Raw genomic sequence first — 16762 nt, 5'->3', positions numbered from 1 at the left:
TAATAAATTAGTTCAAGTCCCAACACAATACACCTAACCAAATTGACCAATGAAATTTCCTATCGGTTCGGTTCCGTTCGGTTTCAAATATGGAGTGGTTCGGTTTTGGTTGTGGTAAAATTCCGGGAAAAAACGACCAAACCGGCCGTTTGCTCACCTGCGCCGGAGACCTCTACTTTTGATAGCAGGACAAGACAGCTACAATTCATTCCAAATTTTAACAGCTAATCGCATGTCATCCAAGTTTGAGAGTTCGCCTATACCCGAATGGATGAGCTGATTATTTTGTCCTATGTACTCACACTCTGATATAGTAGAGAGGCCACTCGAAGCTATTGACCCGGATGCTCTTTTCTTAATGCACTTGGAGCTCCACCTGGGAGCAATCAAGCACCACAATTTCCAGGGAACACGCTATGATTAGATTACCGTTCATGCAACGATCCAAGCCACCCTCGTCTTAAAAAGCATTTTAAATCAGAACAATACAATCAAACATTGAAAATACTTTTAACTGTAGTCGAAGCATTATACTCTTACGACTGAGAAAGGGAACCCCAGTTTAGGCCGCGTAAGGTGCCCAGGTCATCCTGGGAACGGTTCCCTTGTCAAAAAAAAAAAAATACGAGATCCAATTTACTATCACCCAAACAAGTAAAGTATGTTCCAAAACAATTTAAGCACGACAAGTTTACAGAAAATGATTATATCCACTCGCATAAAGAGGAGGGGGGATCTTTCTGCAACCGCAGTACAAATTGTGTAAGGAAACAATACGAGATCCAATTTGAGGGGTAGAAAGCCAGAAAATAACAGTTTTAACACCGTCCTTGACTGACCCCAGTGTAGACAAAAAGAGACGCAGCAAGTCAGAAGGCACAGACGAACCAGTAGAACGCCGAAGAGACATGACAAAAGAGGGTCTAAACCCATATTCAGCAAACAACAACGCAGCAAGGAACATAGAGTAAAAACACGTGGCCATAACAGCTGCATATATGACAAAGGAGGTAAAAACATTGCATATATAGGGCAGGCTGCAGCAGTAACAAGCTTCATATGTTCTTATAAAATACAAGCACGCACAATTAGCAGTGAACACCTTTCCCCTTTCCACATTTTGCTCACAAAGTTCATACATATATCAAACCCTCTTGATACTCCCCTATCCTAAAACAACACTGATCACATAGCATAGACTATCTCGCCACTGCTATCAACATCAAGATCAGGATCAGAGTCGAGGTCCTCCATGTCATCGTCCATATCGAGGCTATCGGTGATAAACTGGCCGATGCCACGAGTTCCAGCTGCAGGGATAGTAGCTTCTGCAATTATCTGCATTATCTCGTCGACACTCTGCATAGGCTGATCGGGCTCCTCATACTGGTTGCTCATCATGTTGTCATCCATTAGGTCTGCGGGAAGATTCTTCAAGAACCAGGAGTGGGTGCGTATCTCCGACATTGATATCCTCTGAAAAGAGTAAAAAAAAATGTGAAGCAATATTAAAGGGAATAGGAATCCTATTAGAACCATCACTGTAGGAGTGAAGTGGCTTGCACTGCAAACAGAATAGCAAAAGTTCTCAAACTAACCCTCCAACCTCTAACCACCCATGAATGGTACGGATTACCCCATTGTATGGGGTGTTCAGATAGAATCGATACTGTATTAAGTGAAAGCGAAATAGGTAGAATCAGAATCTCCAGACAATTGGACGACCCTAACAGATTAACCCGTGATAATCAAAATATTAGGGATGTAACTGGGTCAAGCAACCAAATCAATGGCAACTATACTATATAGGCCCACTCTATAGATTATTGTATATGGAGGAAGGAGAGAGGGACGCCTGCCATGCCATGAATCTTAATGAATGTATCAAGAATGTCCTTCAGTTCAGTCACTATTGTCTGCGCTGATAGACAAATGACTGTTGATATATCAAGTGGCATCCTCTCCTTACTCCTAATTCCATATACTATAGAAGGCCCTCTATAGGATTTTTTTTCACATGTATTCTCCACAACAGAGGTAACTCCACAACAAGGATTGTCTATAACACAAAGTACATACCGTAGCAGGATTAGCAACAAAAATTCTAGAGATTAGGTGCCGGCACTCCTCAGATATGTGAACATAATCTGGAATTGAATATTGAACATTCAATATACGCTGCACAAAAAAAGGGTTATTAGTATAATGAATATAATGGTGGCTCATCTCATGAAATGGTAAAAAGTAACCTGAATTGTTTTCTTATTAGTATAATGAATATAATGGTGGCTCATCTCATGAAATGGTAAAAAGTAACCTGAATTGTTTTCCGAAAATTCTTGGGCTCTTCAGGATCCTCCTCATCTCATGAAATGGTAAAAAGTAACCTGAATTGTTTTCCGAAAATTCTTGGGCTCTTCAGGATCCTCGAATGGATATGCACCCACTAACATCACATACAGAGTAACTCCACAAGACCAGACATCTGCTATCTGTGATTTTAAACAAACTAAAGAACATGAGCAGAAATAAAAATAAAATTTAAAGTATGATACAATGAGAAAAGCAAGCGCTAACACATGTGATACTAGTCAACAGAAGACTAGGCCATGACAACTTTTAACGATGCCTCAGTTATTAATAGCAATTCTCACAACATAAAGAGATAATTACACAGGAGGAATTTCAACAAGTAGCAATCTGTCGTCATAATTGGTGAAAATACCAACACAAATCCACACATAAATATCTGGCGTACAGAAACATCTACCCATTGAAATTTGGTGGAATCAAAAATCACCACATAGAATAGGTAATATAGTTTTTAATACCAGTATAGGCAGACTATGAAATCTAATTAAACCATTATAATTGGTATATGTATACCAATTCAAGATACTAGCACAAAGATCTGCCGTCATGATCTCCAAAGATGCTACGTAGGGGGTTATCCATTTAGAACAGTTATCTGTTAGAAAATTGTTTTAATATGAAGATTAATATGAAGAACCTCTGTTAATCCTACCATGTCAAATCCAAACACATACCGGTTCCATTTCCTCTGACATCTAAAATGACAAATAGCTGACTCTTTCTTTTAGATCAAAATAAAAACTACAAGAAGGGCAATGTTCCCAGGTTTCCACTCTGGTCCCACTAAAATAGCATCTCTCTATTTAACGCTTTTCATTTAGAAAATACACCTCAATGAGAGCCGCAAATCACAGTCCTCCCTCCCTCCTAAGCAAGTAGACCCAATGTGACACAAGAGTAGATCCCCCAACGTATAACATGGCATTATTGATTATAGGAATATGACATTATTGCTTATAAAATTAAGTTGACGCTTTTAGAATAATGGTATTATAATGGGAAAGGAAAAAGTTGATGAAAGAGTCAATAAGAGAAGAAAAGTGCAGGAAATAGAGCATCGATCAACAGCTATGAGTATGACTTGAATTCTAAGATTTCAAGCAAAGTGATCTTTTCCAATATATTTTGCTTCAATTAGAATGAATTTTGATATTTCACTTAAAGATCTCCCGGTACAGTACACATTTTGGAAGACCCTCAAATAAACACCACATTGTTGATGATCTTGTGGGACTTTTATGTTAACTATTAACAACAGACAATATGCAGAAATAATCAATGGAATTTTACAGTAGCCGAAAGGTTAGCAATTTGAAGTTGTATAGAGAATAGAAATCCCAGTTTCAGTGCTTACATCATTTACCAACATTAAAGTTGAGATATCTATGAATTTTTAGTTTCACATTTTATGAAATCATGGTTTAGTTTTGCATTACCTTAAAGAAGCAGAAAGTTCCTTATTTTACACAATAATCAAAATATTAAAAGCTTATATATAAGTCCCTTCATGCTCACTACAACTGCAAATTTGGCGTAGCTGCAAAAGACACTGGAATTGAACGGGTTTCCGATTTGAACTTCAACATTATCAATTTGAAGTATAAATATTTATCACCATTTTTTCTGTCATGCCATGAGTCATCTTTTCATTGAATACCTTTCCACGTGACTACTTGACATTTTTTATTCTCAGATGACCCACAGACTTAAGCTTTTTGTGCTGTGATTTCCAAAGTCACCCAAATTTGATCTAGCCAGCATGCAGTTTAAGAAGATAATTTAAAGGAAAATAGAATCACAGAGAGTTCAGGTTTAAGGCCAAAAAAGGGCATCCAACTTGTAAGGAAATGTTAACCAATTAATTCAATTCCCTTAATTTACACAGTTGCAGTTCTAGTCTAGTGATATTAAGATGAAGTCTAGTTGCAGGAACTTTATGACACTGGAATTGAACGGGTATCATATTCAAACTTCAGCATTAGCAATTTGGAAGTATATATGTTAATTGCCATTTATTCTATCATGACAATAATCATGTTTCCATTGACTATCTTTCCACATGACGCAAGGTGCATGTGAGAGGGAGCATTTAGCTTGCTTGACATTCATTATTGACAGTCAAACCCCAAGCTTATGCTTTTTTGTGCAGTGACTTCCAAAGACACCTAATTTTGATCTAGCTGGCACGCATTTTAGAAGACAATTTAAGAGGAAGTAGAAGAACGATGTATTCAGGTTTTGAGGCCACAAAAGGGGCATTCAACATGTAGGGAAGAACAATTAATACAATTCTCCTAATATTAACAGTTGCAGTTCTGGTTAGGAACAAAGATGATCCACCTGACAAGATTTTGACGAGTTTTTTGGGAACTAAAAGAGTTAAATGGAAATAATATACAGCATATGAGGAAATACTGACACAAAAGGATTCGAGTGAGGAACATTAGTTTCAACCCATAAACTGACTCTTGAAATTGAAATTGATAAAAGAGTTCAAATTGTTGCACCATCTGGAGTTGCCTATCCGAGCTGAATTGATAGGTAATGAATACGGAGTTATTCTATTTATAATTCTAAGACGCTCCCAGGTTCCCAGGCTCCCAGTAAATTGAGGGTACAGTTGGTCATGGAGAAGTTCAAGTCCAGCCTCTATTAAATGCATAAAAATATTGCAAGGATATCTGATGAAGAGTTTGATGAGAAGCATGATATTAAGGAGTAAGAAATGACCTGCGTATAAATCATATAGATAGAGATCTATATCTGCCATCTAAATCTATGAATAGATGACAATTTACCACCCTGTGGTACACCGACAAGGTGGTTTCTTTCTATCCTGATGATAGGATTTTGATGTTGGATCATGTGAACCTCACAACAGTGCAAAGAAAACTTGGAAATGGAAGATGGATATACAGAGAAGAGATTTTAACTGACAATATCCGAGAAAATAGGCTAGCCCATATGGTTCAGCAAATTGTCATGTGCAGGTAACATCAGATGTAACACAAAGGTTGAGCCAAAAGAGTAGATCCATGGATAGCAAAATGAAAGAGTTCTATCAATAATCTGTGTAACACATGCAACATCTAATAGCGAAGGAACAAAGAAGAAAATAGCCTAGACAAGTAGAGTAACATTAGGCCTCATAGAAGGCATCCTCCAAACATGCATATGCAGACCATAGAGAATGCAATTAAAGTAAATGATCTTTAGTTGTTTTGAAGATAAAAGTGAACTTTCACGAAGCACAAGGATTAAGTATAGATGCATAAAGTATAATACCAAAATATATCTGGCTTATAACAGTGGCAATGAGGATCAGGAGGGGAATAATGCCACGCCAAAGATATCAATGACAAGAATATTTACCTTGCCGTCATACTCCTTCTTGAGCAAAACTTCTGGAGCAATATATGCAGGGGTTCCAACAGTTGATTTCGGCTGTGAATGCAGGACTGACGACTGAAAATAAATTGAAGGATTAAAAAAATACAAGTTGTTACATATAAAAAAATTGAATGTGAAGCATGACTGTTAATTACAATGCTGTTCGATGCAGTGATAAAAACAAATATTTGTATCATAACTAAAGTTCACATGAAGTCTGAAATATACAACTCCATTTCAGTATTAATTTTCCTGAGAAATTATTAGGATATCCATAAAGCAATTACATGTTGAGTCTGATAAACAGAAATGAGAAACGCCACTTGATTAAGCTGTAATCGAGATGCAGGACAGACACAAATGAAACAATTCGGTAACATTTATGCTATGTACCTTGGAATAGCCAAAATCACAAATCTTCAAACGAGGAGCGGTACTTCCATCCAATAAGGTGTTCTCTAGTTTTAAGTCACGGTGACACACTTGCTTCACCACAATATAAATAACAATTAAAAATTAATCCCTAAATGGCACAACTAATAAACAAAGGAAAAACTAAAACATGCAACTAACATACCATTGAATGACAATAGCTAACTCCTGATATAAGTTGTTGGAAAAAGAAGCGGGCCTGCGAGAAAAAGCAAAGAACGCGACTGAAAGAAACAATCGAGCTGATATAAATGATAGTTAATAAGAAAACGATCAAGTGAACTAACCTCATCCTCGCTAAATCGACCGGCATTGCAGATGCGCTCAAAAAGCTCACCACCGGAAGCATACTCCATAACAATTGCTAGATGAGTTGGAGTTAAAATGACCTAAAATGTAACTCCAGCAACGTAATATCAGTTAATTTCATCACCTATATCTCTCCAACTCTGTCCAAATGAAACTATCAAAATCAACACACCTCTTTGAATCTAATAATATTTGGGTGCCTCAATGATCTGTGATTAATAATCTCACGCTGAACATTTTCATCTATCTGCAAAAACAAGATATTTGAAAACATAAATAATAGTGAAGAGTAAGATAATATAATTGACTAGCATTTCTCACTAGTTCTAGAAAAAAAATCAATCAAAATTATGTTGTTGTTAATGTGTCATTGGTAACGATAAGCGAATCAATTTTTACAAGCCAAATTACCCACGTGTCTCACACTACCAATGAAAACTGTAATGAAATTGATCAAACAGAGAAACTTCAAATAGGTTAGTTGCAAAAATCAAAGTAAAAACAACTACTCCAGCACTCCCAAAGACGAAACGCTGTCACTAATTAAGGTTAACTAAACGTATAATCATTAGCGCAAAGAAAGAAATATTTTTTCCTTCAATTTGTAGGGTTGCAAATATTGATGCCACATAAAGTAAAGCACAGTATTTAAAGAAAATTTAACCGATAATAATTGCTGAAATTTAACCGATAACTAATCCCTCCAAAAATACTAACATATTTCAATTCAAACAAATTCAAGAATGTATTCGAAGTTGATTAAAAAAGTACCCTTCGGTAATAAAATTATGATACCCCCACAAACAGTTCATTTCTTGGGTTATGAAAGTGATCGAACACAGTAAAACTCTATTTTAATTGCAAAATTCAAAACATAAACAATTAACGTTAGCGCTCTCAGAACAAGGTAGCATCTTGATCCTTTCCTTACATTTGTAGGCTTGCAATTATTGATGTCAAATAAAGTACCAATTTTTTCCCATGTTCCCAAAAGAGCATAACAGAACAAAAATGGACCAATCGCCAAAAATAGCATTATACCCATATCAAAAAAAGCAAAAGAAACCAAACTCGATATACTTCATTTGAGAAATTGAACCAACCTTTTCGCCTCTCTCGATATACTTAACAGCAACAAGCTCCTTCGTCTGCTTATCCCTCATCAGCCTCGCGATCCCAAAATTCCCAGCTCCGATGTCCCTCACAAGCTCGTACCGATCGCTATCGTGCATTATCGGCAGATCCATCCCGGGGCCCACCGTCACCGCTTGGCGATCCATCCGTCGACGACGACGAACTCCTCAATCTCTCTCTCTCTAGCTCCCTCTCCCTCTCTACAGTTCTCTTCACATCAAATCCCTAATCGATCCGATAGCGTGGCGTCTTCAATCACCTCAGAATCCGGTGCAGTTGGAGGAAAGAGACAGCGATCGCCCGTGATCGAACCGCTTCTAGACCTCAGATCTCTCCGTTATTGAGCTCTTTTTCGAGGGTTAGGGTTTTTGATGATGAAGGTAAAAAGGGGTCGCGAGCTCGTGACCTCCTTTTACAGCGAGAGCGAAGGCGAAGAGACACGCTACTGTCCAAAGGGATGGAAGACGAATTAAATATCTCAGAAATTAGATAAGTACGTAAATACCCTTGCACGGATTGCAAGGAGTACGGTTCGATCTCAGCCGCTGATATTAGTCAACTGACGGTGATTATTGGAGGAGCTGCAGAGCTGGGCGCGTGTCAAGCTGTGATGTGGAAGGAAGCGGAGTGCTGGGGTTTGCTTCCCGTGACCTCCATTAACGTGGAGGAAAAGGTGGTCTTTTTGATATTAGTCCCTGAACACCTTTAATATTTTGGGATAGTACCTTATTATTGAGATTGTTATTAGGTCCTTCAAATTTTATAAGTTATTTCAAATTAGTCCTTATAACTCGTCACCATTTTATTTGGGGAAATCTGTGTCAATGCATCTTCATGTGCTGCAGCCGTTTTACTTTTTCCCAATGTGGTTCAGTCTTAAGAAGGGTCACATCATGTGCTGTAGCTAGGGGTGTTATCAGAGCGGATACGGTTCGGATATGACTAGGGCTGAGCATGGTTCGGTTCGGGTCGGTTTTTACCAAATTTTGAACAACCGAACCGAACCACATATAATTCAAAACCGAACCGAACCGTTGCAAGTCGGTTCGGTACGGTTCGGTTCGGTTTGTTCGGTTCTAACTTCATTTTCAGAATGATTTAAACAGTAGACTTGCCAAATACTAAATCAAATAGAATATATCGTGACGAGTAAGGGATCACATGAATATTAAATAGTAGTATTTTAGGGGTTGTCGACTTAATTTGGAAAAACAAAAGGGGGAAAAAGGAACAAAATCATCATCCATGAAAACATATATACCAGAAAACAAATTAAGGATCGTTATCAAAGCACAAACTCAAAAATCATAAGAGAATAGGAGTGCATAAATGAACAGAAAACTGATAGGCCGATATCTCAACTTACTAGCTGTTGTATCCAAGGAAATAAATTAAAATTAAAGAATAATCGCAGTTAGAAGCTTGAAGAAAAGCAAAAGATAAAGTTTATACCTCGGCCTCGGTGACGACGACGGGTGCGGGTGTCCCCCCAAAGCCGGAGACAGATACTGAGCCTGAGGAGATGTTTCAACCTCGGCCATGAAGACTGTGGAAGTGAAGAGGAAGAGGAAGTGAGAGAGGTGGACCGTGGAACTGAGGACTGAGGAGTGAGAGAGAGTGGGAGAGAGGATCTGAGGAGGCGACTGGGAAAGTAGGAAGGGAAGTTTAGGCATTTAGGGTTTGAGAATTTGAGACTGTCTTTGGGGACGGGTCGGGTTTGAGAAGAATGGGTATTTAGACCATGGGGTATTCGGTCGGTTCGGGTTGGTTCGGGTTAAAAAGTTTTCAACCCGACCCGAACCGCCCTACTCTTAAAACCAATTTTTTCGGATCCGTTCGGGTCGGTTCGGTTGGTTTTTTCGGTTTGGACCGAATCGTGCTCAGCCCTAGATATGACACTTACCATATCCATATCCATTTTTTATAAACGGATACGGATACGGATCATCTTCGGTAATAAAAAATCTTAACCATATCTGCACTTATCGGAAACAGAAACGGTTCGGATATTTGAGAATCGGATCGGATATGATCACGAATATTCGACAAATGGTTTTGGATGAAATTGTTATCCTTATTCGATCTTAATCATACAACATAATTAAGAACCATGATTAATTCAAAGAGGAGATTAACAAGAAGAATTAGCAGAAGCATACCTGAATCCATGAAGAAACTCTGAATTAGGGTTTGAGATCTTCTAATCTAAAGGGTCTCTCCTTTTGTTTCTCTCTAGATGGGGAATAAGAAAACAGAGAACGTCACCCTTAGATTAGGGACCGTAACCCCTTTATATAGATATTGCTATTTTCTAATTTGTCCCCTCATCAAATTAGACTTGCAATTTGGTATCTACATAATTAGCCCATGACATATTTAAATACTCATTAACCCAATTAATTGATTGATCACTTTATGTGGGTTAACTTTAAAGATAGCATTACACAATAATTTAACATATGTGTCCATAATTAGATTTAATCCGACAATCTCCCACTTGGGCACCATATGTTTTCTTAAAGTGTGTATAACCTTATGAGCTCAAAAATTGTTATCACAAATAAGGGTATTTCCAAACAATCTCATCCATCGATAATATCTATATAGGATCAAAGCGTCCTTCGTCACAATTATCGTGACTAAACTCATCAATGGTCACATATACCAATCTTGTCAAATGACATAGATCAATCATGGATGTGTAGCATAAAAATACATGTAATGTGATCTGTACATGTCTATTTTTAACTGGTCCTACCTTAAACTTTAGTGATGTTAATTCCAAACATACTATAAGAGAGTGTCTAAACTGAATACTTTATTCTGATCAAACAAAAAAACAAACATAAAGCACCAAAAAACTATAAACTCCCACTAAATCATGATATCCTCAAATAATACTACACACATATGAGCAGTGTGCTCATGAAAGACCTTGTGTGGCAATCCTTTTGCAAGAGGATCTACTATCATGGAGTTTGTTCCAATGTGCTCTATGGATATCCGTCCACTCTACACCATTTCTTTCACAACTAGGAACTTAATGTCAATGTGTTTTGACTTAAATGAGCTCCTGTTGTTATTGGGATACATCGTTACTGATTTATAGTCACAAAATAACTTAAATAGTCTTTCAACATTTTTCAAAATGCGCAGTCCAGTGATAAAATTTCACAACCATATTCCATAATTAGATGCATCATAGAAAGCTACAAACTCTGTTGCCCTAATGGAGGAAGTTACAAGTGTCTGTTTGACACTTTTCTATGATATAGATCTTCTTGCTAACATATAAATATAATCTGATGTAGACTTTCGGCTACCTTGGCATCCAGCAAAATCAGAATCATAATACCCAATGGCCTCTAACTGTTCTGATTTTTTGTATGTGAGCATATAATCTTTTGTTTCCTGCAGGTACCTCATAACCCTTTTAACTGCTATTCAATGGTTCATACCAGGATTGCTTAAGTATCTACCTAACATATAAATAATATACTCAATACCCCCGACGCGTACACACCTAAGCATATATTAGACTTCCTATAGCTGAAGCATAGGGAATCTTCTGCATTTCTTGAATTTCAAAGTTACATTTAGGACACTGATTGAGACTGAACTTGACTCCTTTAGCAACAGGGGTGTCATCTGGTCTGCAATCTTGCATGAGAAACATTTTGAGTATTTTATCGATATAGCTCTTTTCTGATAATCCAAGTATACTTCGAGAACGATCTCGGTGTATCTGGATTCAATCTTGGTATATCTGGATTCCTAATATAAAAGAGGCATTTTTAAGATCTTTCATCTCAAAATTCTTTGATAGAAATCTCTTGGTTTCGTGTAATATGCCTATATCATTAGTGGCAAGCAATATGTCATGGACATACAGAACCAGGAAAATATACTTACTCCCACTGAACTTGTGATATACACAATCATCAATAATACTCATCTCAAAACCAAATGAGATAATTATTTATTGAAACTTGTGATACCATTGACGAGGAGCTTGCTTGAGTCCATAAATGGATTTTCTTAATTTGCAAACCATATTCTTTAGGTCTCCTAACATAAAGTTTTCTGATTGCACCATATAAATCATCTCATCAATGTCCCCATTGAGAAATACAGTCTTAACATTCATATGTTGTAACTCAAGATCAAAATGAGCAACTGTAGGTGTCAAAAATTGCCTATAGGTCCTCGAACACAGCTCGAGATGACGAGCCATCGAGCGACGAACCGTCAGATGATGTGACAATGAGCCGTCGAAACAACAAAGCGACGAACCGTTGATGACGTAGCATCAGCACCTCCAAGTGTCTCGCGCGCTCATCAGCCACCTCCAAGTGGCTCGTGCACTCACCGGCCAGCTCTAAGTGGCCCGCGCACTCACCGGCCAGCTCTAAGTGGCTCATGCTCTCACCAGCCAGCTCTAAGTGACCCGCGCACTCGTCAGCTGCCTCCAAGTTAACAAAATGCATGAAGCAAATTGGTGAAGCGTACAAGTCAGCGAAATAGTGAAATACGCGTAGCAGCAGAACAGGAACAAACCAGAAAAGCCTCTGGCGGCCGAGTCGCGTCGAAAACGACTCGGCCAAGGCCGAGCCACCATTTGGTAGCTCACGCCCAGAAATGCTAAAAATGCATTTTTTCGATAGTTTTCTCGGGATTTTTTCGTTCCAAAGCCTCCCCAACTGTTTTGAAGCTATCCCTAAATGTGGTTAAACAGTTATTAACTGAGGATAACGTCAAATCATTAATTCTTATCCGAAAATATTGCATCCAAAGCCTATAAACACAAGCCTAGGGTCCTATACGCAGGGAATCTGAAATCAGATGGCGAGGTGCTGTCAAATTGAAGAGTGGAGCACGAATTTCAGAGGAGGGCTAGCAGATATTGGCAACTTCAGCATAAAGAGAGAGTTATTCAAAGGATCTGAGGCTCGTTTCACTTTTCCTCCCGATCAAACTTGGTTTTGATCTCAAGAAAAATCGTAATCTCACTTGGTTAAGATTATCACTTCTGCGATTACTTCCTTTGTGAAGTAAGAGCTTTAAATAATCACTCTGTCAACCGGATCTGATCCGTGACGGTCTACGGACTAACGCGTCCCCGGCACAGGCAAAAATCTTAAGCAAGCAGCGGGTGATAAACGTCCTCTGCGTGTGTTTGAAGAGAGTTATAATTTTTTTCTTGTTTTCATTGTGTAAGAAAGTCTTATAGAAAGACTAATTTTACTTTGAATTTGTAATCGATAAACGTATAATAGATTCAGCAATGAATAAACCAACTTTTGACGTAAACACGCTGGCAACCACAGTCGGAGCCGACAGCCTCTCTGTCAAGGCTGTAGTGTCATTGTAGGCAATAAAAATTGCCTTTAAATCCTTATCAGAGAAGTTCAGAACAAAACTGCTAAAATCTCGCCCGAAATAGCAGAAAAAGGGGAAAACGCATATATCTCCCAAACCGTAAGAAATTTGGCGAAACGGAGGAAGCGAACCGAAGCCTTCGGCTAGGTTCGGATGGCTCCATCTCGTCGAGATAGGCGATTTTCATATATAATTCGTCCAATTCCGACTTACGGTTTGAAAGTTACGGCCTATTCTTCGATCCATGCTCAGGAGCTCGCCTGCAGCTCGAATTTCGCCTGCACGATCAAGACCCAAGTCTGCCTGCAGTCCCAAACTCGCCTGCAGACCCAGTTCGCCTGCAAGCTCGCCTGTAGACCCAAGTCCGCCTGCAGTCCCAAACTCACCTGCAGACCCAGTTCGCCTGCAAGCTCGCCTGCAGACCCAAGGGCAGGTGTCGAGTCGACCTGAACATTCATAAATGCAGCTCACCTCCGCTGTCTGGGTCAGGAGACGGATCCGCCAGCATTCGGCGAACTGTCCAAACCCACTCGAGTGCCAGGAACCCGATTTTCCACCTCTCTCGGCCTGAAGAGAGAAGACACGGTACTCCAGGCCCGTCGAATGACCGCTCACGGTACGAGTGATCGGACAGATGCCAGATCAACCTGCACGTTCATAAATGCAACTCAGGTCATCGGTCCAAGTCAAGAGCTGGAACCGCCAGCGCACAGTGAGCTGGCCCAATCCACTCGAGTAATGGACAACCGCTGTCTTACATACGAGGGTGGACCTTCCCACTCCTAGGCGACAGGACGTGAAGCACAACCCATCGAGTGACGGTTCGTAGTACAGAGGAGCGACAAGATGTCTCTCAACAGTGTATGGTCACATCCCATGATTCAAGGAGCGGCCACGCCATCTCTCCTCTATTTAAGAACCTCGCCCGGCTACAGGAAAGAGGTTCACACATAGTTAATTGATTAATTCAATCAGTTAACTGAACCACTGGCTCTCGACTCCCAACGGAGTCGACGACAAGTTCTCTGCATCACTTTTGCATTGCAGCGCCACTTCCTAGTTCTGAGCCCCGATCGCCGGTGAACTAGAAGACCCAAACTCCATCGAACCGAGTTTCTACTGTGTACTGAAGCTCCGGTAGCAACTTCGATCGGATCGTCCAAGGGAAGCAGGCTCGGCACGAGCACCGAGCGAGGCGTCCTATCACCACCGAGGAACCCACGTTAAACAAGGAGGGGCATTCCCTCCGCTTCTGTTGTAAACATTTGATTTATTAGTTTGTTATAAGCCTTCTTATCAATACAAACGAACATTCCCTGTTTTCGGGAAATCAAATTTACACCATACAGAAGATGGCGACCACAGTGGGAGAATCCGTTCATTTAGATGAATTGGTGGTGGCGCAGTCTGACGAAGTTGCTGCAGGGACTACGGTTGAGTCCCTTGTGATCAAATTCGAGGGGTACTTACAATCGTCTTCTTCTGGCGGCAATACATCTCGCGATGGCTGCAGAGTCGTGCGGGTGGCCCAGCCCCAAGAGGCTGAGGCAACCAAGCCTGAGGGATCTACCCAAGCCGAGGCAGGGGGTTCTTTTCCCCCCAAACCAGTTGAGGACGTGCCGAGACTCGAGAATGCGGGTCTAGGAGCTGCTGGGTGGGTCGATGAACGATCCTCGCAGAACCCTGTGCAAAAGGAATCAACCATTCGTGTCGACGCAGAATACGCCTCCGCCGTCGACATGAACGCTCCTCGTTCAAAAAGATCCAAACAGCGGCGACGAAAAGCTCTCGCTCGTCTCGAGGCGCAATCCCTCATCCCCCACGACAGCCTGAATTATTATTCAGGCTGGAGAGGAATCAACCTCTTGAGCCAGGTTCCCATTTTTGGCGAACCGCTCGAATCGGGCGAGCCTAGCAGTTTAGGCGAACCCATCTCTTTGAGCCAGGTTCCCAGCTTCGGCGAACCGCTCAAATCAGGCGAGCCTAACGGTTTAGGCGACTCGTTCAAAAAGATCCAAACAGCGGCGACGAAAAGCTCTCGCTCGTCTCGAGGCGCAATCCCTCATCCCCCACGACAGCCTGAATTATTATTCAGGCTTGAAAGGAATCAACCCCTTGAGCCAGGTTCCCAGTTTTGGCGAACCGTTCAAATCGGGCGAGCCTAGTAGTTTAGGCGAGCCCATCTCTTTGAGCCAGGTTCCCAGTTTCGACGAACCGCTCAAATCAGGCGAGCCTAAATGGTTTAGGCGGGCCCCACTTCTTGAGCCAGGTTCCCGGTTATGGCGAACCGCTCAAATCAGGCGAGCCTAACGGCTTAGGCAAGCCCAATCTCTTGAGCCAGGTTCCCAGTTTTGGCGAACCGCTCAAATCGGGCGAGCCTAGCAGTTTAGGCGAGCCCCACTCTGTGAGCAAGGTGTTCAATTTTGGCGAACCAAGGGTACCTGGCGGACTCTGCAGTTCAAGAGGTCTTCGTCAAACAAGCGGACTTCACCAATCTCGCCTGACGGCTCAAGTTCGCCAGAAAGGCGAAGCAACAGCTCGCCAGACAGGCACAGGCACACTATACCAATCTCGCCTGACGGACGAACCTCGCCAGCCTGAACCTCGCCAACACGCTCATGCTCAAATGGGGGTGGCCACCCCGTTTGCCGGCACGGGTCTAACGTCCGTCTCTGACAACGACGACGACGATTGTTCGGCAACGGCAACGTCGCAGACTTCAAGCTCAATTCGAGGCAGGCACGTGAGTGTGCACATGACTGACATCCCTGAGGAGATGTCTAGGAGGCTCGACGAGCAACAAGCAACCATCGACTCCCTGAAGGAGATGTTGGAGCAGCTCCTGAGCGAGAAGAAGAGGAAGAGAGAGAGGACTTCGCGGGCTTCGCATAAATCCTTGAAGCACAAAGAGCGGGTGCCTACTCCTTCTCACTCCTCATCCGAGTCATCTAGAGGAGCGTCATCTTCGGGCCATAACCCAAGAGACAAGAGGTTTGACGATCTCCAAAGTCAACTCGACGCCTTGAAGCTCCAGAAGCATGCGAACAAGCTGGGGGTTGTCAGACCGTATCCAATTGAATGGGATGCGGTCTCCTACCCGGCAAAGTTCGAGCCGCTGGACCTCCTGCAGTTCAATGGAAAGGGTTCTCCTACCCAGCACATCTACTACTTCCAGGCGCAAACTGGACACATAGTGGGAAACGATCCCATTATGACTCGACTGTTCATTGGTACCCTCAAGGGGGTCGCTTTTGAATGGTTTCGCAGATTGGAGCCTGGGTCCATCACCTGCTGGAAGGACATGGAAAGGCTCTTCGTGGCCAGATTCTTCGATGATGACACAGAAGTATCTATGGCCACCCTGCTAACTGTGAAGCAGAGGAAGACAGAGTCTGTAAGCAGCTTTGTCAAGAGATTCAGAAACCGATCGTTGCATTCCCGCGATCGAGTTTCCGAGGCCACGCTCATCGAGATGTGCCGGAACAATCTCTCCATCAGCGTTCTGTCCAATATGGGCGCTGTTGAAGCTCGCTCATGGAAAGACTTACTCCGCCAAGGAGAACAAGTCGAGAGCATGCTCAAGCATATGGGTGACGAAGACCCGCATGAATTTCGAGGGGATGATGACCAAGATGCCTTGGTAGTGGAGACCGATCCCTCATATCCTCCAAATTTCCCCCGTTGATCCTCTTCAACAGGACGGCGGGCCCACATAGTCGCTCTAATCGCGACAATCTTGTCAAGT

The 16762-nt window shown here is 41.6% G+C and overlaps 1 protein-coding gene across 1 annotated transcript; it reads right to left on the bottom strand.

Annotated features, from left to right (window-relative positions):
* LOC109848104 (serine/threonine-protein kinase SAPK10) lies at window positions 998–8099 on the bottom strand. Its single transcript, XM_020417432.1, has 9 exons — window positions 7608–8099; window positions 6677–6751; window positions 6483–6584; window positions 6341–6394; window positions 6157–6249; window positions 5746–5838; window positions 2388–2492; window positions 2080–2178; window positions 998–1476 (listed from the first exon to the last, which is right to left on the bottom strand). The coding sequence occupies exons 1-9, from the start codon at window positions 7782–7784 to the stop codon at window positions 1186–1188; spliced, it is 1089 nt and encodes a 362-aa protein (XP_020273021.1). The 5' UTR covers window positions 7785–8099; the 3' UTR covers window positions 998–1185.

The sequence above is a fragment of the Asparagus officinalis genome, chromosome 7 (assembly GCF_001876935.1).
Source record: "Asparagus officinalis chromosome 7, Aspof.V1, whole genome shotgun sequence".
In the NCBI taxonomy this organism is placed as follows: Eukaryota; Viridiplantae; Streptophyta; class Magnoliopsida; order Asparagales; family Asparagaceae; genus Asparagus; species Asparagus officinalis.
The sequence above is the reverse complement of the archived record's forward strand: the minus strand, read 5'-3'. Positions and strand labels throughout refer to the sequence as shown.

What these genes read in the sequence shown, in the direction of transcription:
- LOC109848104 (XM_020417432.1), bottom strand. Translation starts at nt 7,784, where the DNA reads ATGGATCGCCAAGCGGTGACGGTGGGCCCCGGGATGGATCTGCCGATA. An exon ending in ATATCGAGAGAGGCGAAAAG is followed by an intron (nt 6,752 to 7,607) that starts GTTGGTTCAATT and finishes TTGTTTTTGCAG; the next exon opens with ATAGATGAAAATGTTCAGCG. An exon ending in AGAAGGAGTATGACGGCAAG is followed by an intron (nt 2,493 to 5,745) that starts GTAAATATTCTT and finishes TTAAAATCACAG; the next exon opens with ATAGCAGATGTCTGGTCTTG.